We start from the raw sequence: 24386 nt of genomic DNA on the forward strand, positions 1-24386 counted from the left end.
CCTACTTAATTCCTATGTATGATGTACAGTGAAATAACATCTTCAGCAATCAAATAAAAAAGGATAGTTTTATTAACTGCAGCTGTAGCTTTTCTTTCATACTTATAAAATAAATTCTAGCACATACCCTTCATGCACAGTCACTTCACTGTACATGTGTCTTGCACAGAATATGCTAAACCTCCTTCAGCTCTTCAATTCAGTCACAGAAACCCAGGTGGGAGGTTCTTATGAAAAGAACCACCCTTATGAAAAGTGCCATACTGGCACTGTTTATGCTGTAAATGTACAATCACAGGGTTACCATGAATAACCCATGTGGAATAACCTCTTAATTTTTTACTCCAATTTGTGTTGCATTTGTAATTCCATATGAAGCCCATTGCAGACCCTTGTTATATGTGACATTAAAATAAAAGGCTAATAGCCACTGTCAACAGAATTTTAAGTCCTAGAAATAGGTATGTTACCTCTAAGAGATTACAAATCCCCCATTAATAAATAATTTTTTAATGTATGGTTGCATTCAGTATTGATAGCCAGAACAGCCAGAAGGCAGCCATTAGATGGCCCAAGTTGCCTTTTTTAGATACTCAGTTTTTAGCAGAAAATGTTCAATATGGATATTCTGTTCCTCTCTAAATTAAACTATTTGTGGTTTGACTTTACCTCTCTGAAGTTTATTCTCTCTCTGAGACAACAATGAAACCACAGTATGATGTTTCCTTTCTTTTCATTATTAGCCATCCAAATTTTCCAAGACAAGCTTTGGCACACTTGTGTCAAGCACTGATTTTTCTCCGAGCCCTTAACTGTCTGATCATGTTACAAACCCTTGACTTGATGCCATGTGACAACAGAGAGAAATAACAAGATCCATGGAGCTCTGCATTTTGCATGTAACATGTAAGATAACACGAAAGCGAGAAATACTGGTATGATGTATGCTCCAAAAGGAATTATTGGAAAAACAGTAGTTAAACATTCCTCAAACCAAACCTGATTTCCCACATGAATACCACAAGAAGTCACTGAAATCAGCATGTGCATAGAATTTCATTCGTGAGGATTCCACACAAGGTGAGTGGCTTGGGAACACATAAAGAGGTTTTCAAAAGTTTTTGAATTAGGTCAGTTTTTACTGACTTGGGGCAAAGTCCTCAAAAGTACTTCTTAGGTAGTGGAACAAATAAAACACTAGTAAAAAACACCCTGTAGTTTCACCAGCAAACTTTTATTTTGACTATAAAGTGTGTAAAACTGTTGAAAAGAAAAAAATCTCACCTGATAACAGAATGAAAATATTGTTTTCTGTATGCAATGCATAAACTTATGAATCAAAAGAAGCAAACCCTCCCACATTTAAATACAATTGTGAAGTGCTTTAGAAAATACAGTCTGAAAAATGCATAAAATTCCACAATGGAAGGAAACTCATGTAGGAGCAAAAATATTCATATGCAAAACCCAAATAAGAATTATTACAATCAAACAAATTCAACACTGAGAATCAATTCAATGCAGAATCTTTATAAGTGGATATCTTAAGATTGTGACAGATTTTCTGCCTTCAAGCTGACTCACAAATTTTAACTTAAAGAAATGAAGAAAAAATCCTCAGGCCCATTTCAAGTCCTTACGGGATGCATTGATTAATTCTCAATTCCAAATCTTACACAAGAATGCAAACGAGGTACTTGACAAATAGTAGATTGTGCACCATAACATATTAGAGACAGGATTTTTAGTAATAGCACATTCAAGTAAAACAAAAATTTGGGAAATATGGACAGGATTATGAATTTAAACTAAAGATGTATTGGCTATGGTGATACAGGAAAAAAAAAAGGTTTTAAAATAAATTTAGAGGACACAGTGCAAAGAGGCTGAGAGGTTTCACAAGCCACTGTCAGTGTGCCACCAATTTTAATCAGATGCTCCTGAAATCTCAGTGAAATCCCAAGTAAATCTTCTCATCTCCTTCAGGTTCACCATCATAAAATTCTGTGAGATTTATTGAAGGCTAGTGAAAATCTTTTACCCATCATGATCTCAGTCACCACTTCTAGTCCTGGAGGTTTAATTGTAGTGTGATATATACATATTTTAGCTACTCAGTTACTTCAGTATAGGAAGAAGCCCAGAGAAAATTGTAATCATAACCAGTTTATAGGCTTTTTTAGGTTGGAGAAGAACTTTACGATCATTGATTCTGACTGTTAACATGGCTCTGCAAATAAATTTGGTGGCCTTCTGACAGGGTTATATTCGTGATGGAGGAAGGAAGAGGGAATGACATCATCTATCTGGACAAAGAATTTGACACTGTCCTGCACAACATCCTTGTCTATAAACTGGAGAGACATGGATTTGATAGACAGGCCTGGGTGGCCACAACTAACAGAGTTGGGGTCACTGGCTCAATGTCCAAGTGGAGACCAGTTCCTCAAGGGTCCACACTGGGACTGGCACTGTTTAATGTCTTTGCTGGTGCTATGGACCATGGGATTGAGTGCACCCTCAGCAAGTTTGACAATGACACCAAGCTGTGTGGTGCAGTCAACACACTGGAGGGCAGGGATGCCACTCAGAGGGATGTGGACAGGCTTGAGAAGTGAGTCCATGGGAACCTCATAAGGTTCAGCAAGGCCAAAGTCCTACACATGGGTTGGGGCAATCCTCACCATCCATCATCAATTCAGCCTGTCTAGATTCCCCAGTTTACAGAGCCTTCCTATCTTCCAGCAGATCAACACTCTGGCCCAGCTTGGGGGTATCTCCAACTGACTGAGGGTGCTCTCAATCCCCTTATCCAGGTCACTGATAAAGGCACTGAACAGGACCAACCCCAATTCTGAGCCTTGGGGTACCCCACTAGTGACCAGAGGCCAGCTGGGTTAACACCATTCACCATCACTCTATTAGCAAATGTTCATACCACTGCTGCCAAATACTGAGCTAAGAGATGGATGCATTATACATCTATGGATTATATACACATAAAGTTAATATATGAGTTTAAGTTTTCTGCCTCAAACAGAACTGGTTTCAAGCAACTTAGTATGAACTGCTACCAAAAAATCTCGAATGTTTCACAAAGGTGTCTGTAGCCAAAAAAGCTCTAGAGCACTATCTGGGGCTCCTAAATGATGTATGAAACCAAGGTTAGGGAGGATTACGGTACATTTTGTGTCCTTGAATACCTTTTAGTCATGATCTGAGTTCACCAGAGCCAAGCAAAGATCTACAAAAAATTTGTTTTCCTTCAATATGAAAAGTGTCAACAGGTGCTATTTTGAAGATTACTTGAGGGACAGAAGGAACAAGTTTCCCAGGAAACGCTTTGTTTCAGAGACAACAGTGTTAATTCATCCTGGCAGAACATAGCAGTTGTGTTCCACATACAAACGCTGCATTTTTGCGAATGTTGTTAAATTGTTTACATAATTGGGTGAAATATGTTTGCTTTACCTGCTCATCACTGTATTATTTTTTGGCCATGCAACCTCTGCTTCCTGTACACTTAAAAAAATGCAGTTGCTGCATCTCCTCTGCTAATGGGTCACAGGTAGAGAAGAAATACCTATATTTTGTAGGGCAAGTTACTCCTGTGTGATTTGCTACAGCTTCAGTTTTATTCCCTCCCTTCAATTTTTTGGTATTCCTGTTCTCTTTTGCTTGCTGCCTGTGCATTCAAAATGATGAGTAAACCCAGCATCTTCAGACAATGAACAAAACAAACTTTCTGAAGTCACTATGAAATCAGAAGAAAGAAAATCAAGTTAGTGGTGAAATTATTACCTAGTTTACCTAATTTATCCTTTAAAATGCCATCGGCACTTTTCTTCCCAGGAGAGTCAGGCAGCAAGAGAAAAATGAAAATTCCTAAAGTTCCCTAAAGTTCAGTGAATCAGTTTCTTGAATGAAAGTGATTATCTCTTACTTGGGCAGGAAGTTTATCTGCATTCAGAGAATGTATTTATTTCCAAAAGGTTTTGCATTTGGTTGGTTTTGGTTTTTTGTTTGTTTTTTAATCCACATTGTGGACCCCTAAGTTTCACCAGGCCTAGAAAGCACAAAACTGACTTCAGTTGGGGTCAAAATCCAACCCCCCCAAATTCAGCCAACCCACCCTGACTTCTCCCCAGAGCTCACTGCAGTGGCTTTGTGCCTCTCCTTTCTCCTGCTTGCAGTTGCATCCTCCCTCTCATGATTTGACACAGAAGGAAAGGCTGACATTTTTGGCAGAGCCACAAACAGAAAGTATGTGAAATATTTCCATTTCCATCCAGCATCCTGTTTCAGATGTACATGGCCACATAATAATGTAAAAAGTTATTTTTCATCCACTTAATACATTTCCATTGAATTGAACCTTAAATGTTGCAAATAAAAAAAAAAAAAAATTAAAAAAAAAAAGGAAGGAAGCAACCAGTCATCATGTTCTGTGATTCATTCAGTGACAACTGCATATAATTCAGAAATGAAAAAATACAAAAAACCAAGGTGTGTCATTGAGAATCCTTCAAACATTCTGACTGGAGACAGAATATATTTACATTAAAACTGCAGGACATAATTAAATGCATTTGTGTTTATAGAATAGCAGACTAAGAAAAAAAACAGCTAAAAGACATGTAGACTCCAATCTTTTTAGCTACAAACTTTTTTTGGTCTAGACTCTGTAATGTTTGTTAGCAATTAATATTTGAAAACCATGTTTCCTTACAGTACTGAAGCTTGAATTTTCCACTTAAATACCAACGACAACAAGGTTAGGGTTAAACTTGTTCTCCATGGCCTACACCCACCTATGTACATGGAGGTGATTTAAACATCCATCCAGTACAAACAAATTGTAGTGGACATATCAGATTTCAGGAAAAATTTGCATGACTTGGTACATCCAGAAACTGTGAAAAACTCAATAAAAACCCAGCCCAAACCAGCAATGTTTTGATTTCTGAGTTACTTTTTTGTTCTAACATCTCACATTAGAGCAGCAATTCTACTGCATTAGTAAAAATATAAGATTAGGGACTGGTTTTATGTAGTCTGTTTGGAGAAACAAGTTTATAAAATGCTAATTTAGCTAGTGAGGTTTTCATAAGACTTTCATATAAACATTTCAGAAAAGAAATTAAAAAAAAATTGAGCATACATAGACACAAAAAATAACGTTCCACCCTTGTGAAAAATAAGAATATCCAAAATATTTTGTGTGGTTATCCATTAATTAAACCCCCTTCTTATTTAACAAAGCTGTGCATATCTAACATCAGTCATAACCCACAATCATAAAATGTAAGGAAAGGATGGATAATTAATAATTTCTGTATCACAGTGCTCTTTTAACATTGAAACCAAATTAATTTTAGGGTAAGAATATTGGTTCTCAAAACATTGCCTGTTGCTCTCAAAACAGGCTGCACTGCTGCCCAATTGTACATTGGATGCTGTTGAAGTTTTTAGTAACTACAGGTGAGCCCCTCCTCCCCTGGAGACAAACATCATTGCAGGGGACATAAATGGTGCCTGAAAGTGAGACATCCCACCACAACATATTCTTTTGTAGCATACATACAACACAATATAATAATAAACAAATGAAATCTTAGCAATATTATCTGACAATAGTTATCCAAGAAAGGCAGTATTTCTGCAAATACTGCCACGCAAAACTAAAGAGATTTGAAGGAAGAAAATAGAAAAAAGTCAGTCTCAAGAACAAAATCAGAAACACTGACTGTTGTGCTGTGAGAATACACATGGCTGGGTCAGCTCTTGTGCTGCTGGGCAAGTTATGCCTGGGCTTTAATGTTTGTACTGAAAGAATGTTTTGCATTCCACCATGTGGACAGCAGGAGGTCTGCTGCAGCCTCGGGAAAGCTTCCCTCTTAGCAGGTTTCTGTACTTTCTTTAGGCAAACTGAGTAGTTCTGTACATAGCTATTTAAAGAAAATCCCAACACATTCTTAACAGGTGATAAAACGACTTGCCATAAAATATAATAGTCTGACCCTGAACTAAGATAAAGCTTAAAGAGCTTTTAAGAAAGGTTTAAAACATTTTGTCAAAATTACTTCACTTCTGAGTCTTATTGCATGTAAACAAACCCAAAGCAGAATAAAAGATCTCATGCTACTGGAAAAAAAAAAAATCCCTTGTGTTTACTTTGCAGTGCTTACTGCAGAATGAGCTGCTTAAAACAGATACAAAACTGATAAAGCAAATTGCAAAACAGGTTAGCATTCCCTCTTCCCTCCCTGGCCTCCTGCCCAAAAAACCTAAGACAACATCAGTCTGAAACTGCAAAGAAATTTCAGGGGCCAAACCTGAAAACCATGCAGAGACACATATTTCCAGCTATATTCCACTTTCAATTCAAACAAAAATGTGAAGTAGTAGCAAGCCAGTGTGAAGTAAATTTAAGCTGGGATTAATTCCGTTCTACCCCAGTGAAGAATGTGGCATCTTAAAACAGGTATTGAGATAGCCCATATAAAAAATACCCATTTTCTCACATGAGAAAATTAAAGTGGGCTTTTAGCAAAATAAAAATAATGCAACAAACAAGATAATTACCAAAGTTACTTGCAAATCAACTGAAAGCATTCAATAACATTTTAGAAAGGCCTTTCTCTCTGAGCCTATAAAAAGAAAAAGGCATCTGTAGGAAACATAGATGAAAAAATAAAACTTCTTCAAATATAAAAAGTGTTCTGCCTTCCAAAAAGTTCAAGTAAATTAAAATACAGCAATAGCATCTGGCAGATAACAGATGCTGGGTTTTAGCAAGCTAAAAGCCCCAAAATATACAGATACCACCAAGGCGGCGCAATGGTCTATGTACAGCCTTCCAGGATGGGGCTGCTTGGGAACCTCGAAGTCACCCAAGTACTACCACAAGACAGCACCCTTTTCAACATTATCACAGAAAATGAAGTTCAAAATTAACTTATGAAGTAAAAAATGTTTAGATTATTACATATATTGGAATTACTAGAGAAGTAATAAAAAAAAAAAAAAAAAAAAAGAAAAAAAAAAAAGAAAATGTTCATGCAAGATACCTGACCAGCAGTTCCTTTCAGTGAAGGGACACCAGTATGTGGGGCTGTTGCTCCTCTAGTGTCCATGTTCAGACACCGAGATGTGTTGGTGCAAGGCTGTACTGTCTGGGCAGGCAGACCCATGGCCCACACAGCAGTCGGTGCCTCAGTGCTCGGTTTCAGCTGCCTCACCATTCCCAGCACTCCCACAGCCCAAGGACCAGAACTGGAAGGGTGATCAGTTCCACAGGGCAAACCAAAACATGGTCCATGAGCACAGCAGTTCTGGAGTGAGAGCACCTTGTGTTGAGCTAAGCTCAGGCAGGACCACTTGTCTCAAATACACCCTCAGCCCAGTGGGACAGGTGCCCACTGCCCACAGAGCAGAGGATGCACTGGCCTGGAGAAGGGACAGCCACTGCCTCCCAAGGAAAGAGGGGGTGAGAAGAACAGGAGATGTGAGGACTGGGTTTGCCTGTGGGCTTTTGACCCCATTCTCACAAGGAACAGATAAAGCACCCTGACTCCTCAAGGTGTCTGCAGCTCAGGGTGCACTGCGGTTCCTCCAGGAGATAGTTCCATGGTATGCCACAGGTTTTCCTGCTGTCCTCATTCCTGCTGCCCTCTCCTGTCCCAAGTGTTTACTCTCAGCCTTCCACCCCTGTGTTTCCTTTAACATCCTTTTGTAGCAAGCAGCTTCTCTCGTCCAAACATCAAAAAAATGAACATGTCAGGGATGTGTGATTTCCATTTCAGAAAGTGTCCTGAGTGCCCCAGCTGTTGCCTGAGTTAATTCTGTCACCACTTGCTCTCATCTTGTTCCTCTGCTCTGGGTGCAAGTGCTAGGAACTCTATTCAGAACAAATGCCAATGTGCATCTTTTGCTAAAGACTCCCACCAGTCATTCCTTACTTGCTTTTAAGCAAAACCCAGAAGTCAGCCAGATTCATGTGTCACAACAGCTTCTCTGGAAGCCAGCATTTCCAATTTCAGAATATTTCCTGGTAGCTCAGTACTGCTCAAGCACAAAGTTATCAAAACTACTTCCCTGCCTGATGTGTGAGAGTGACTGACTTCCAAACGATGGGCTAAGAGCCTTCAGGATGCCTGTGTACTACAGGTGCATTTTGAGGTTGTAGGTTATAGATGTCTGTGTTCTTTAAATAGCACCTTCACTTTCTATTGCACTGTACAAAATTCCACAGAACTAACTTAGGATCATCTGTTAATTAATAACCAGAAGTGAAATTTTGGTATTCAAAATATTTCTGAATACTCTCTCCTTTTCAGGATCACCTGTGTGATTGATTTTCTCCAGCTTTTCTTTTGCTCAACCCTTTGAACTCTATGGGATTTACACATTGTTCTGCTTTGTTCATAATTGACATTGTCTGTTCCTGTAGCCTTTACTAAATGCCTGAAAATTGGATGCTGTTGCTCTCAGTAATACACCTTTCTAGGAGGGTTTTGTATTTTTTTTCCAAATTTCTCTTGAATTCAAGAAATTTTCTGCAACCAGTTAATAGAACCTGTGAGTTTTGCACTCAGCAGATTCCATCTTCTCAAGCTTATTTTAGCTTGTGAATATTGCAGGAGGAAGAGGAAAACAGTGCCATCACTGAGATTAGAGGCTTGTGAAGTTCCATTCTTGGACTATGTACTCACCAGCCTCTGCTGTAAAGCAAGGAGTCACCTTTGCTGTAGGCAGACTTAATGGCAGAGTAGCTTGGTTACAGTCCTTAGTGCCCTTACTCAGTCCACGTAATGGTTAGAAGGTGTGCCAGTTCTCAGTCTGGAACACCATCAGCAGCCTCTTCATTTAATATCTGGGGTATGTGTAACCATGACTAAAGGAACATACAAGCCTCCAGCTGAAGAGTCACTCCAGTCAGGAGAGACACTTCCTGGAGCTACATCTGGTGGTTTTCCAGTCAGTCTGAAGCTCATCATTGGATGGGATGAGGAGATCATAGACGCATCTTTGTTGCCTTCTTTGCCATCTTGGATGTGACTGTGAAATGGTGGGCAGCATTCCTGGTGCATGGCAGACAATTTTCACAAGGTGTGCTGGAGCCTCCTTGAGGGACATGAATGTTTTTAGTCTAAACAGAGTTCCTAGTGCTCCAGCTCAGGTCCTGCATTCACCATGAACGAGTACACTTTGCAACTTCAGAAATGTATTTTTTCCATTTAAAATTCACCACCAGCAAGAAAAATAAAACCAGCTTACATATGGAGGCATACATAATGTCTTTAGTTCTAATAAAATATTTTTTGTTTGAAGAAAGAAGTTTATGAAAATTATTTGGGCCTATTTTCTGTTCTAAACAAAATAAATATGAGAAACAACACCTGGAATGCACTCTGGAAAATATATGACATCACGTCATCATTATGACACTGCAAATAACATAGAAAAAGGCTCAATTTTGTGCCTTACAAATTATCTATATACCATGCAGTGTCGAGAGAAGAAAAAAAATATGCAGCAAATATTTCAAAACTTAAATTAACTTATTGGAAAGTGTGAAAAGTGACGGTGAACCCAAGTGTCTGGGGGAGAGGGTTTTTATTTCCTGCTGGTGCGTGAGCGAGTCTGTGACACGTGGAAATAGCAATCTGCCGGATTGCATCTCCCGTTGGGTCCGGGCGGCCCCTGCGGTCCTGGCGAGCCGGATGTTCCTGGTGGGCCTGGCAGACCAGCAGCTAGTAAAACAAAGCCAGAATTAGCAGAGTCCTCACCAGAGCACAGGCAGTGTCCTGCATTTCATCACGACATCAGCTGCATTCCAGCACATCCAGGAGAAGGCAGGTGGGGCTGGCCTAAGGCTATGACCCAGCTCGGGAGGAAAAGCAGGAGTGTAAAACCAGAGTTAAAAACGGGAGAAAGGCCTGTTAGTTCATAAATAACAACAGCAGAAATAAATCTGGAGACTTGTACCTGCAGGGCCAGGTGGTCCAGGGTTACCAGGCAGTCCAATCCCAGGCTCGCCTCTTTCCCCTTTCTGTCCTCTATAACCTACACAGAATAAAGACATGAAAATAAGAGCACCCTCTTATTTTAGGTAGTGATTTTCTGTATATCTTCTTGACAAGAAATTACCAAAACAAATATAATTGGGAAAGCACATGCTCAGTTCTCTTTTTCAGAATCAGTTTGGTTTTTTTTTTTTTTTTTTTTTTTTTTTTTTTTTTTTTTTTTTTTTTTTTTTTCCTGAGACACCTCTAAAGTTTATAAATTCCTTCTGGAAAATATGAGCATTTCTAGCAGTAACTGCTACATCATCTGTCAAAGGGCTCTTGCTTTGTTCACTAGCTGGACCTTTCCCCAAGATTTTAGGTAACCTGAAATTCCTCTAATAAAGAGCCAAACGTGGACTTTACCTTCTCTGTTCTGCATAAATCCTTACACTTGCACTTTTTAGACTGTAAACTGGTATTTTTATGATTAGACAATCCCCTGTATGAGAGAGAAGACCCATTCCCTGGCCAGCATTGCCCAGCTTCCCTCACATGGAATGAGGCATCTTTGGAGCTGGTGCAGATTTTGGGTTTGAAGCTTACTTTGACCCAAGTAGCTGCATATCATTAACAAGACGTGATTACTAATTATATTTTGAATACTTGAGTCCTTTTTCTTCACAGGCCATAGTTTTGTGTTTGTCTAAATGGCTTCCACCTTGTTAGGTGCTTCAACCCATGCCCAACTCCTGCTTATTTTTTCCTTGAACTGCTTTTAAAAAGTTTTATTAGTTAGAAACACTCTGGCTGCTTTAGAGCAGAGGACTTGTTGCTATCAGTAAAATATTTTCTTTATTATTTCAAGTTAAGAATGTACCTTTATTACGAAGGAGAAAGGATGAAGGCATTTTTAAAGGAAACATCTGCCTCAAACCCTGATTTCAAAAGGGCTTACAAGGAAACACTCTTCTGTACTTCAGGTGCTGGCACGTAAGGTGAAACAAGTTTAAGATTAATTTGCTGATTTCTGGTCACATTTGGAATTAAAATCTTCCTGCTTCAGGGACTAGTATATTTTTAGCATCATCTATGCCATACAATAAAGTATTGAATTCTTCCTCTTGTGAAGAACTGTAGCTTCATTTGAATTAAAAGAGAAGAGCACAGCCATGTCAATCCACCTGATGTCTCATGAAGATTAACTGGCACTGACAGGTGGATGGCAAAGGCTGCCTTCTCAGTGTGCTGTGGTCTGTGCAATGCTGCTACCTTATGGGATATTCCAGAAGGAAATTACTTTGAGGGCTGTGGGTACCAATTCAGGGTTGTTATGACAGACAATGCAGTAGGAATGGTACACAGAGCATTCAAGCTTTCTGTTACACACAAGCTCATTATACACTTCGGTAGAAAATCTGTTGCAATCATTCCAGCTTTCAAAACAGAGCATCAGTCATTTTGCTACTCTCAGCACCACAACAAAGAAATTATAGCAAGGCAAAAAAGTACAAAATGCATGCAGAATGCCATATGTAACATAAATAAAGGAAATAAACAGTTTAAAACTGCACAGAAACCCAAATTCAAATTAATCATGCATTTTGGTCACTGAGTTACGTTAAGCAAAATTGTACAAGGCATATACACACACAAGCTATAAAGACTAAAGAAAAAGAATATGCAGATGTTTGTATTGGATTTTTAGTCTTGGATTTACTCTCCGATGACCAGAGTAGTATTTATTACTATATCAACTTGGTTTGCTCTGAAAAATCTTGTGCAACTTGTAGTATTGCTACTTTTTAAAAAGCTCAATCATACAACCACAGGATCCATTACACGTACTAGTTATTTTGTATTTCTCAATTTCTTTTAATTTACAGTCAACGGTTACAATGCATTTCCCACTACAAACCCAGTTACAAACTCCATTTTACAATGGAGTGCTGCCACTAATCATTTGTTTTGCATTTCTTTAGTTATGGAGAAAAGAGAGAAATTAAAGATACCATATATCACACTTTAAATCCCCCTGAAAAACATTACTGCAGGTCTCTGACACACTGTAATTGAAAACAACTGAGATAGACTGAATGATTCTGTAAACATCACTGGAATATAAGAAAATAAGGAGAAAAAAAACCACAATAGGACAAAGAGCAGTCTGCCAATGCAGATACATGGTGCAGGGTGGTGGTAAACCATTACTGGCTGTATCCAAAGGAAGTCGTTTTTATATGGTGGCAGGTAAGTTCTGCTAGCACTAAAGAATAAGGCTTCAGTTGATATAATGCGAGACTATTAATAAACAGACTTACATGTAAACAATGTGAACAGTGTAAGGTGTAATTTTGGCAGAAAAATGTTTGATTTTTAATGAGGTATAGTTTGCTCAGAAGCAGGGCCATGATTACACCTCTAGAGGATAATATCACCTTCTTTCTGAGCTTAGCCTGACAAACTCATACACAGTCAAAGAAAAATATTACCATATACATAAAACAGATTTTTATTTATTGTTTTTAATGTAAAGGCACATATAAAATGTTATCTACTTTTTCTGATAGAATTACAATTCCAGTAAGAGGCACCTGCTTAATTCAAAAGATAACTTTTAGCAGAGCCCTTCACTCAGGTTCCAGAAGTTTTGTTGTGACTTCTGCAACCCCAGAGTTCTGTTACTATAAACATGTACCCAACGTGGGCAGTATGGTAAACACTTGGTAGCAGTATGTAGCAAGTTTGCGTTCATACAGATAAGCTTTTCTTCAGAGATGAGTAGTAAAAGCTGGAATTCAGCTCTCAGTTTGGTGCTCCCCACAAACATCATGATCAAAAGTGTCACTACTGCTACACCCTCGGCTCTACATTGAAAAGACACAAGTTCATGTCCATGAACTTGGAGGTAAAGGTATTTAAACTGCTCCATAAGTTTATTCCAGAAGGATACTCCACCAATATTATGGAGACCTATTCCATCAGCATGGACAATGCAGCACCTGAAACTTAACACCTCAAGTGTCTAGAGAAATCTGAGATTCCTTAATACAAATACAAGGCAAAGAGATTACCGAAACAGGGAACAACAAGACCAAAGTATTCACTGTGTTTTACTGTGCAAACACTCAGTGTTTTTAAAAAGACTGCAATGCAACAGAGAGGGTGCTAAGAGGAAGCCCTCTCATCCAGCCCCCAAAACATGTTCTGAACTTCTTCTGTGTGTTACAGCTCTCAGCTGAGAGGGAGCAGCTGGGTTTCAAATCAAAGTAAAACAGGTTAACTTTAGCCTCCACAACAGAGACCATTTTGCAGGAGATATCTCTTGAAACCAGTGCAGCTATTTCAGAAGAGTGACTGTGTCTAGACAACAACCACTACAATGGGTTCCTGATGTCACCCAAGGTTTTTACATTCTTCCACCATGCAAATTAATAATTATAGTAAGAGACATAAACTTTAAAACAGAGATTAACAATAAAAATAAGGAGCTTTCACTATTCATTGCATAGTATTTTTATTTTCTGAGCTGAGCTATTTTTTTGATTCCTCAATGCTACTACATGTTATGAGGACCTATAAAAAAACCCAATTTCCTTAATTTGATAGAAAGAGGGAATTTTAACTAGGATGGACTCTTTTCTCTATTGAGAAAAAAACCAAATCATATTAACACAAAGTATCTCTGGATTGCTAAATTATTCTAAGGTGCATTTCATCTAATGGACTAAAATTCACTTACTATTACAATTTTAAAAATCCATTTAAGTCAGTGGAGTTAATTGAGCTAGATCCTCTAACACAACAAGCTGATGGACTGTTTGCAGAGGGATGACGTTGATATATCTTGTTTGCAAAATCTTTAAATAAACTTTCTAATCCCCTAGGAGATATTAACATACTTTAAAAGTCATACAGAGTGAAGTCCCTCTGTTATCCCATAAGGAGATGCTGTGCATTTTACCAATAGTCCTGTCTCAGAGCATCAGTTTGAGGATGCATATGCCATAGGTAATTTTTGAAATGAAAAAATATATATATATTTATAGGTCTATAAAAATCTTCCATTTGCTATTTGAATACCAATTATATTTTTCATAATTTAAGTTGCAATTCTTCGTTTATCTTGCATGATATATTTCTAATGAGACCATCCTATAAATTTTATCTGCCTGAACCACTGGGAAGGATCAGAGAAACACTATGAACAACCTTGCTGAAGGCCAGCAGGTAAAAATTCTGGATTCCCTAGAAGGGAATGACTCTATGCATAGGAGTCCAGCAATTCTATAAATACACTTTTTGAAAACCATGCCTATACTTCCAAAAGTTAGTATCTCTCTTTTTTGCTTCTGGGACTAACCCTCTACCTATTAGTTTGCTGTGCAGAAGGAGATTCTGTTGGAATCTGGCTAAATCATTCCTGACCAGTTTCCAGAGGAACCAGCACCACAGTCAAGGTGTATGGAGGGACCCCTGTGAATTCACAAATGAAGTTAAAAACCTCTCCAGTCACACAGCAGCATCTGCCTTTTCCAGCTGGCTGACTCTAGCAGGCTCTGCGTGCAGCACCATGAACAGGACATGTTCACAGAGGTCCTGTTAATTGCTTGTGGGAAGCATCTACTTCTTCTCCCTGCCTGTGTGGGACAAGTAGCTCACTCTGCCAGCCCAGGCACACATTACTACACACAGCAAATCCCTGGAGTTGGCAATCTGAGCTACGCCCCAGAGAGAAATATAATAAGAAGTGTCTATCAGTCAATACCAAGGTTGTATTAGGACTTGTGCACACAGCATGCTACCTTAAAGGGCCCAGCCACACATGCACATAATGTGCTTCACCAAGAAGTCTTGTTTGCTATGTGTTTTATGGCTGAAGACAAGCTGGAATATAAAAGGATACTTTTCAATCTGCTCAGAAATTTGAATTTCTTTTTACTCTCGGCACAAAGCAGTAACATGCACAGGCACTACTGAGGAAGGTGTGAAGGGTATGTCTAAGTGCACTCCTCTTACAGGACGGTCTCTTATTTACAGTATAAAAAAGAGGCAAGGTAAACTTTTTGTTTTCATTCCTTGGAAGTGTAACTTTGTATATCTTTTGATGTATCAGAAAATTAAAAGCTTCTCACTTAGCTTACCTTTTACTAATCAAAACCAAGTATTGAGCATATTGGTAAAACAAATGGAACTCCTGTGTACATGGGGCACTATTTTACCTAAGCATAAGTTATGGAAAAGCAGCTTTTTTTGTTTTTTCTCAAGCATAGCTATCATCTTTTAGTGTTGATCTCACTAGCTGGAAATGAAACCTAGTACAACATTTGACTTCCCAGAAGCATTTGAGACTATCCAGTACATACATCATCATTGAACAATCTGGCACTGACATTGAAGGTGATTATTTGCAGTGATCTGAATATTTAGGTAACGATGAAGTCAGTGTTGTAAGATTCTAAACCTTTTATTGTTTTCCTTGATTCTTTATTCTTGTTCTTCTCATTCTGAGCTCATCACATTTTTCAAGCTTCTGTCAGGGGTTTGCGCTTATCAGTGTTAGTAAGTCCTTATTCTTCTGATAGCTTTAGGATCCACACATCTTCAGCTTTGTTGGCATGTTCTTCATTCCAGTCTGACTTGCTCTGACTCCAGAGCAGACCAAACTAACAAAAGATAATAAAGAACTACCTACAGATAAACTGCAAATTACATGTTACCCACCCACAAAATATTATTCATCTATAAATTCTTTTTTTCTTCTACTCTGGTCTCCTCTTCCTTTTAATCTCTGAAAGGCTGACTCTATAGTAGAGCACACCTACAATGAACCTGGATCCCTCAAAGCTAATTTTTCAGTAAAAGACAGTTCACAGAAATAAAAGTCCTATACTGTTCAAGTGGATTGCAAAGCACAAATTACTGTTTGGGATATAGTGAAAAACTGATTACTCTGATTTTTTTAAAATGACAATAGATTCCTTCACCGTGAGAAGAATTCATTTAGTAATACTTCAGTTTTCACTGCTTCTTAAAGAAGAATAGTTTTCTTCAGTTTTTCCTGCCCTGTATTTTCTCAGGATGAAAGATGAGAGCAGTCAGACTAGGAGATCAAATTTTCTCTCTTAAATAAGACAGTGTCTCACTATGAAGCTGAATCTAAATAACAAGAGTGTTGGACTTATTCTCTTCCTTATTTTTCAGAAAAAAAAATAACTGCTACAGTAGTTCTGTCAGATTTAGATATCTGGCAATAATTAATTTTATAACTGATTAGAATAAAATGCACTGATTAGGAGTTTTTAATCGGTAAAATCCACACATTTACTATGGGTTAATATTTAGATGTGGTCTGGAAAAATATAAGTACATAAGTGTAAAAGTTAATCATTAGAAAGCTAGATAGGTAATCCTGGCTTATTTAATAAACATTAGCAAGTGTATAAGGATTTCAAGATACAACTAAAAGCAACATTTTTTGGTATTCCTACCTTGAATTCCACGTTCTCCTGGTGGCCCTGGCAAACCATCCTTTCCTGGTGGCCCTGGTGACCCATCTTTTCCTGGGGGCCCTGGTTTTCCATGAGCTTGGGAGGCAAGCATTGCAGCAGGCAGCTTCAGCTGGGATACAAATTGAGCCATCCTTTCTTTATTAATCAAAGACATAAGAGAAAGTCAGTAAGAAATCTGCTAGCCAAAAAGGGAGAAAAAAATAAACCCCAAAGCTCCAGCTAAAGTTTCTGTAAGTAGGGTGTTTAATTCTTTTTAATGTCGAGGTATTAAATGCTCCAATAAGCACTGAGACCTTCAGTTCCAACTCAGATTCATGTCTGAGTCTTTACCCTTTGAAATAATCAGAATGAATTTTTATTGAACTTTCTATTACTATTCTCTGTCATTAACGTATTCCAATATTTCAAATGACTTCTGACTCCTGTTCATGGAAGTACTTAAAAAACATAGAATAATTAGTACTTAACACACTGATGGAGTGTGTTACACTCCATCATGTATGTTTGTAACTCATATTAAGCTACAAAGTAGATATTAAATACTGCAAACAGTTCTTGGAATGTGCTGGCACCCTGAAAGCAGTTGTAAAAAACCTGAAAGTGCTCAGCAAAGATTATTAATTGCAGATATTTCAGAATAGAAATGTTCATAGGGGTGGGATAAAGTGCCCTTGATAATATTTTAGTGTTCCTTAAAGGTAGATAAAAGAGGTACTAAACTTGACTCTGTCTCATTTATACCAGATTAAACCCTTAAACATTCCACAATTTAGCAGGTATTTACTGTGGTGTGTAAGTTTTAAGACTTAAGAAAAAAATTAAAGAAGAGTAGGCATCAAACGAGAAAGGAGGAAGGTGATAGAAAGTAAACAAAATGAAACAATGCCAAAAGTGGAAGGTATGTGGGAACAGTAGCGAGGTCTAGAAAATGGAATAGCTATAAAGACAAAATGCCTTTATTCTCTGTAGGCAGGGCACCTTCTAATGCTTTCTTTTTGTGAATAGACTGAATACTTCTATCTGAATGGGAAAAAGAGGTGACTTCACTCAACAAACTGCTCTTGAAATACATAGTAGGTCAAACTCTGAGGGGTAGTACCCTGGGGAAAGGTGATAATACACACAGTGATAGCCTTGTTATAAAGTGAGAAACTGCCTGAACAGATTAAGTCCCAAGCTTTATATTATTTCTTTTATCTCTAAAAGATGTTTTTTATCCGCAGGTATTAATGACAGAATATTAAAGCATATTGAAGACATAAGAAATGCATTTTGTAATGGAAGAGAAGCTACTGTTAAGGAGTGTTCAAGAAGAACCTTGTTTCAGAAACCCATCTGAGTCACAGCTTTTCTCACATGACTAAAAGAATGCTGGGGAAGAAAAATATTTCCGTTTCAGATTAAGGACTCATCTAAGAAACCTTACATAATACAAAGGCCTTGGCTGATTCTGGTACTTGTCTAAAACTGCCAGAAGATGGTGGTCTGACAGGGAGTTCTGGAAGTCAGCAAGGATGTTTACTGAGAAAAGTGCACAGCAATTTAGACCTATGTGACTGAAAACTGTTGAGCCTTTCTCTTATTTAAACATCCAGCCACTAACTGGGCAAAATAATTAGGTATATCTATGCTCTCTGCCTTAGTAACACTTCAATATCTTAATGGTATGTTGTAGATAAACAGTATCTGCTGTTATAGATGATACACATATGTATCTACAATGACACATACTTAAGTTTGTTATTATGATTTGGAGCAGACCTTCAGTGCAAACCTTTTACATAAGGAAATACTCTGTTTAACAGATAGTCTATCTTCTTACTGTTTGAACAGAGTCATGTAAAATAGACTTGTTAAACACAGCTACAGCAATAGGTAGCTGCTTTGTCCAATGTAAGTTAGATGACACGTAAAGAAATTTAGAGCAGAATTTCAGATTTAGTTGTGTAATACTTCCTTTTCTTACCTTCAAACACCTTAAGAACCTCTTGTTTGATATATTTTTTTAATTCTTCAAGTGAAATTGCATCAGCCTGATGAGGAAAAAGAAAGGTGATATGTATCAGAAGGAATATACAGAGAACACTTTGTGATGCTGCACAAATAAGAAATGCTCAAATTAGCACTACAAATATAAACCTTTCACCAACAGAGAAGTGTTTTAATATATTTGTGTTATTTATTTTACTGCAAAGGCCACTTTATTGCAAAGACATTATATCATTGTAAAGACACTAGTGGCATGATGTGGGAGAAGCACTCCCAGCTGCCAAGATGACCAGAATGTGATGGAAATTTACTTGCATAAGACAGTAAGGATGTCCAGTGACAACACTCTGCTTTACTTTTGCATAGCACCTGCCAGCTTCTCACCAGCTTCTCACTTCCTGGGGACTACTTGCTTTGATGCACTGCTGACCAGAACAGAAACACAGCACCAGTAACTTCACTGGGAAAGTGTTTTAGATCTTTACCTTATCTGATTAAGGTGAAAAAGAACCCATAACATGGATGTGTATATCTGTATGCTCATGCAGTCAAACCAAGATATCTACAACTGGAAGCAGCATTTCATTGTCTTTTAAAATGCTGATTTCTCTTCTATTGAAAATCAATTTTGGCTGCCTCCTTTTCTTTCCCAGTTGCAAAAGTTCAGACTTTAGTTCTTAATCTTATGGAAAACATGAAAATTAACTTTACTGAGTAGCCATATTGATATGCAGGAACTAGCTAAATAAATAATTAAACTTTACTCATATCAGATGTTTTAAAAAATAATTACAAGTAGCTGCCTGATCATGTGGGTATATTTTTTTCCACCTTAACTAACGCTGAAATTATCTGAGAGAAATCCTTAGTTTTTCTAATACTGTGCTATTCCTCAGTTGAATTTCCACTGCTCAGCCCATGCTACCTTCATAACTGTCTGAATTCACAAGCAAACAAGATAAATCTATATTTACTTACTGAAAACCCTGGGGGTCCTGGTGAACCCGGGGGACCTTGATGACCTGGTGATCCTGGGTAGCCTCTGTCTCCTGGAGGGCCAACAGGACCCACATCCCCCTTTTCTCCTGATGGGCCAGGCTTCCCTCGTTCACCCTGTGGACCTCTGTCCCCTGGAATACCCTGATCTCCCTGTGTAAAATGAAAGCAGAAGGAAAATCATTGCACATAGTGGAACAAAACTGAAAAGTCACTAGAGAATGCTACAGGGAAAATTCTTGCCTGTTCAGAAAGAGACTGAGTCATGCAGGGAGGATGATTTTACAGGCTGAACCTTGTCTCTGAAAATACATTTTATTTTCTTGCACTTTTGATGTTGAAGTCAATTACAAAAAGTATTGACTCTGTAGCCCACTTTTCAAGGACAGAACTTGAGTACAGAAAGTTTTTAGCCCTTATACAAGGATCTAGGAATGTCAGTTATGGAATAAGTATAATTTAGGTGCTCAAATTCACACAGGCAAAAGACATCAGGATGTTTCCTGTAACTTTTCTTAGAAGCCTACTATTTTATATCCTCATTTACACAAAATTATAAGTAATCTAAGTTATTTCCAGAACCCAAAGGGGGCCTAGAAGGAAGCTGGAGAGGAATTTTTAACAAGGACATGTAGTGACAGGACAACGGGATAATGGCTTCAGACTGAAAGAGAGTAGGTTTAGGTGAGATATTAGAAAGCAATTTACTGTGAGGATGGTGAGGCACTAGAACGAGTTGTCCAGACAAGCTTTGGATGCTCCAACCCTGGAAATATACTAAGGCCAGGCTGGATGGGGCTTAGAGATACCCGGTCTGATGAAAGGTCAATGGCAGGGTGATGGGAATTTGATGATCTTTAAAGGTACCTTCCAGTCCAGGCCTTTCTATGATTCATGATATACAAGTTCTCAGGTTTATAACCCTGCAAAGTAGGTACAGATAGCTCTTCTACCAGCTATAAAGAAAAAGGCAGGTTTCTCTAGAATCATGGTGCTATGGCAGTGTGAGTTTGATCCTTTTCTTCTAAACAATCCATGTTTTACAGGCTGCCAATGTGTAAGAGGCAAATCAAATACTACAGCAAGTTTTCAAACAAGCACTTTTTAACTGCCTCCAGTGTTTTCTTTGTGTTTTGAAAAAGGTCCTTGTAAAAATTCATAAACTAGGTCATATATTCCTCCAGATTTCTCTTTAAACTCTCCACTATGAATTGTACAAAATTCAGGACATTTGTGTTTTGTGATCTCTGCCTAAGGTGCTGCCTTATATAGCCTTTCTCCTTTCCAGCATTCTCCTATCTCTTGTATTTTATCTTGTACCAAATTCTGTGCAGAGGGAACTGCTGCTTTTCCTGTGTTTCTACCTGCTCTACTCCACCAGGTTCACAATCTGTGATGAAGTTACGCAGACAAGAGCAAAAAATGAGCAAGCCACTAGCACTTGTATCTGGTAAAATCACTAGAAAACTGGTTGGTATAAGGCATGTTCTCAACTAGTTTGTCACTCAGTTTATAAAGTAGTAATAACAGCAGGGTTTAGTCACTCAAAGGATATATAAAAAAATTATTTCAGCCCAGGTGGCTTATTCCTTCTTTAAATGGATTCTATGAAGACATAAGACAATAAAACCTCAGGAGTTTTATTCTGTCCTTCTAATTTTGATGCTTCTTTTTCCTGTAACTACAACAGCTGGTCTCAAACTGAAGGAGCATGCTGTACAGCAGTAATAGTAATGTCTGCAAGAAAATCTTGACTTTATTTTCTGTAATCACTGCAATCCCTTTCACAGATGCAGGCCTGTGTCCTTGAAGTCAAACCCAGAACATTGCAAACAGTTAATCTTTTAAGGGATAATTGTAATAATTATCATGTCTCCTCAGTGCCATAAGGCAGCATTTCCTTTTCTGGGTTAAACAGGGAGATACTTCTCTGAGTCTCAAATAAATGTGGCAGTCATTTGATTAGGACTTTAGCAATGCTATGAGACCATCTTTCATATATATATATGTATATATGTATAACCTCATCTCTCACCTCCCATAATCATTCTTGCCCACCATGACCTTGTTACCATGAACAGAACTGTCTGAACAGTTTGGGAAGCCATCAGGTATTGCACTGGCATTCCTCCTTCCAAAGTGTGACAAGCTTGTTTTATATAAAACATGATTTGTATTTGTGACATAGAAAGGATGACAACAGGGCAAGTTCTTAGCTTTTGCAAAGTCTGACAACAGCACAACTGGATTATCTGCTTTCCAATTTTCAGCCTATTGATCATTTTACACTGCCCAGGCCAACTGTGTTAGAAAGTCTATAAATTGTGTTTTTCCTCCAAATGCAGAAGCCAAATTAACTCTAATTCCTTGAAGTGGTGTCTAGAACTAAACCTCTTAGATGCCTAGGTGACTGCTTGAAGTTCACAGAGAATTAATTTCTTAATTTTGCCTATAAGACAGGTGCTGATGAGGTGTTTATATGCCCAGTAACAAGAGAAAAAATTATCATAGTAGAGACTCACACGTTCTCCTTTGGGTCCTCTGTCTCCTGGTCTACCCACAGCACCCTGAAAAACGGGTTTTGAAAAAAGATAAACTTATCAAGGCTTTGTTGTGTATTCATGTGTTAGCAAAACAGAAAGCAACTGTCTAGGATTAACAGCTGTGGTTTCTGTGAGGAATAAAATACACAAAAGCATGTTTTCTTACCGGAGGACCTGGCAATCCATCTTTTCCATTGATTCCCTAAGAAAAAAAATTAACATGTTTATGTGTTTTAAAAATACAGAGCAAAGCTCAGTATTTAGTGCCCTATCAGTAAATGTTCTGAAGCTACAGAAGCAGCAGTTTGTGTGGCTACAATATAGAAATACAAAGAGCATCAAGATGTGCACCAAATCTAATGATCATCCACTTTTAAATGACAAATTATAGGGAAATTTTGCAAATGTTGAATATTTGTAGACATGTGCATGCACTTTCTAAGTCCCAGCCAGTTTTAATACAACCATAGGAGAGATTTCTTTTACTCTAGATATTAGCCTTGGTGCTTAATTAGCCTTCTGCTGTTACAGAGATTATACCTCACTATTACATGTCCAGATCCATTAGGTGGTTAAGACTTGTAGATGGCACAGTTTTGGTCTCCTGGGCTGAAGCTATTTCCTTCCCCAAAGAAAGTGATTGCATTCATAGCACCTGTTGGAAACTTTTCCAGGCCCACATTATCCTCCAGACTGGAATGTGGCATGATCTGAGAGTCCTAGCTGGCATGAGCCAAAAATGTCAGAGAGCATATTAACAATTGTACAGTGCCAGATAATTGCAAGATAAATGCTCTGGCAGTGTTTAATTTAGTAGGATATTTATGGATCTGCACATGTCGCAAACTCACATCTGTTTCATTGAGAAAGGACAACTTGTACGAGCAGAGACATCAGGAATGTTTCTTTCTCCTCATATGCTGCAAAAGTGGACTTTTGCACAGATTAGGCACCTTGGGCTAATTTTCTGCTGTAGCCAGAGAAATTGTCTCTTCTTTCAAGGCAGAAGTGTAATGTGGAGATGTGCTGACAAGCTGCAAAGGTCTGCTGCTCATGCTCATCTCCAAAACACCAAGGTTCAGGGGAGATAATGAGTCCTGCACTACCCTTGCTGAACCCCTTCTAGAATATAAACTAGCTTTTTTTAAACCAGTTCAGACAGTGCAGACTACACTGCTGTCACACTTTTATTACATAAAGGGAGCATATTAGACATCTCCTAAGTGAACACTAAATGCCTTAGCTGCAGTGTTGCATCACCTGTATACAGAAGAGTCTCAAAGTTTATTCAGCCATGAAGCACACGCTTCTCTATCTAAACTGAAACTGAGAACCTATTCTCTCACCCCATCCTTTACTGTGTTGAGTGTCTGGGTTCATATTGCCCCCCTGGAAAAAGTACAAGAGGAAACTGTATGTCAACAAGATCCAGATGACCTTCATAAGACCTTTAAAGGCAACATCTCAGTAACATTAACTATTAAAATACCACAATACTAGGAATTCTTTTTTTAATGGTTAATATTGAGCAGTGCAGCTCTGTGTGTTCTTCAGAAGTTACCTACTCTAACTAACATAAAGCAAGATGTAATGTCCTTTCTTTTGCAACTTATGATAAATGAAAATACATCTTTTGTAACAAAATATACATATTCAATATAAAATTGCTTACTGGTTTTCCTTGTGGTCCTTCTGGACCAGGGAAGCCTATGTCTCCTATAGGTCCTCTTTCACCCTGAGAAAGAAGAAAACACATGTGTAAATCTGCATGAATAATCTTGCATTAGGTGTCTGAAATATTTTTTTGCTATTGTAAGAATCCAAAAGTCAAATCTGCACTTACAGGTTCTCCTGGCAATCCTGGGGACCCAGGGGATCCTGGTTTTCCCTGCAAAAATAGAATATCACAGATTCAAATTATTAGGAAGCCAACTAAAATTTTTCTCTATATCAAAAATAAGAGAGTATATATATATATATTTATATATATATATATATGAGAGAAATATTCAGGGTATTGTTCATTAATGCTTTAAGAGAGGAAAAATAAATATTTTCCCAGATTTTTGTCGTATTTAATGAACACGCTCCTGTAATAAATGTTACTCAGCAGCTTGGTTTTGTTTACCCTTCCTGAATACTGATATGCTTTTATGAAATTTTCTTTTACAACACCATGATTTCCACTTTGAAGAAGTCATAGTCAGATCAAACTTTTTCAGTGTATATGTAAAATCAAGACCTTTTCCTTCAGGTAATTTCTAGTCCTGTTTTTTTTTTTTTGTATGTGACTGTTTCTGACATAACACCTTTTGCAAGTTTTCTTCATGACCTTTTTT

At 38.0% G+C, this 24386-nt stretch overlaps 1 protein-coding gene across 8 annotated transcripts in view; it reads right to left on the reverse strand.

The window, feature by feature from the left end:
* Positions 1 to 8368: 8368 nt before the first annotated feature.
* The window catches only part of COL19A1 (collagen type XIX alpha 1 chain), a 178440-nt gene continuing 162422 nt past the window's right edge, over positions 8369 to 24386 (reverse strand). For 7 of the 8 annotated variants that reach the window (XM_083856904.1, XM_083856907.1, XM_083856906.1 and 4 more), the window contains 9 exons: positions 23891 to 23935; positions 23720 to 23782; positions 22214 to 22249; positions 22027 to 22071; positions 19487 to 19657; positions 18486 to 18552; positions 16499 to 16654; positions 9991 to 10068; positions 8369 to 9755 (listed from right to left, as the gene is read on the reverse strand). In XM_083856904.1, coding sequence (XP_083713030.1) covers positions 9619 to 9755; positions 9991 to 10068; positions 16499 to 16654; positions 18486 to 18552; positions 19487 to 19657; positions 22027 to 22071; positions 22214 to 22249; positions 23720 to 23782; positions 23891 to 23935 — 798 coding nt within the window. In that variant the 3' untranslated portion in view covers positions 8369 to 9618. Of the gene's footprint in view, positions 9756 to 9990; positions 10069 to 14472; positions 15674 to 16498; positions 16655 to 18485; positions 18553 to 19486; positions 19658 to 22026; positions 22072 to 22213; positions 22250 to 23719; positions 23783 to 23890; positions 23936 to 24386 lie in introns of those variants that run through there. The other variant, XM_083856908.1, reaches the window with a different exon arrangement.

The sequence above is a fragment of the Zosterops lateralis genome (assembly GCF_965231275.1).
Source record: "Zosterops lateralis genome assembly, chromosome: 3".
Taxonomy (NCBI): Eukaryota; Metazoa; Chordata; class Aves; order Passeriformes; family Zosteropidae; genus Zosterops; species Zosterops lateralis.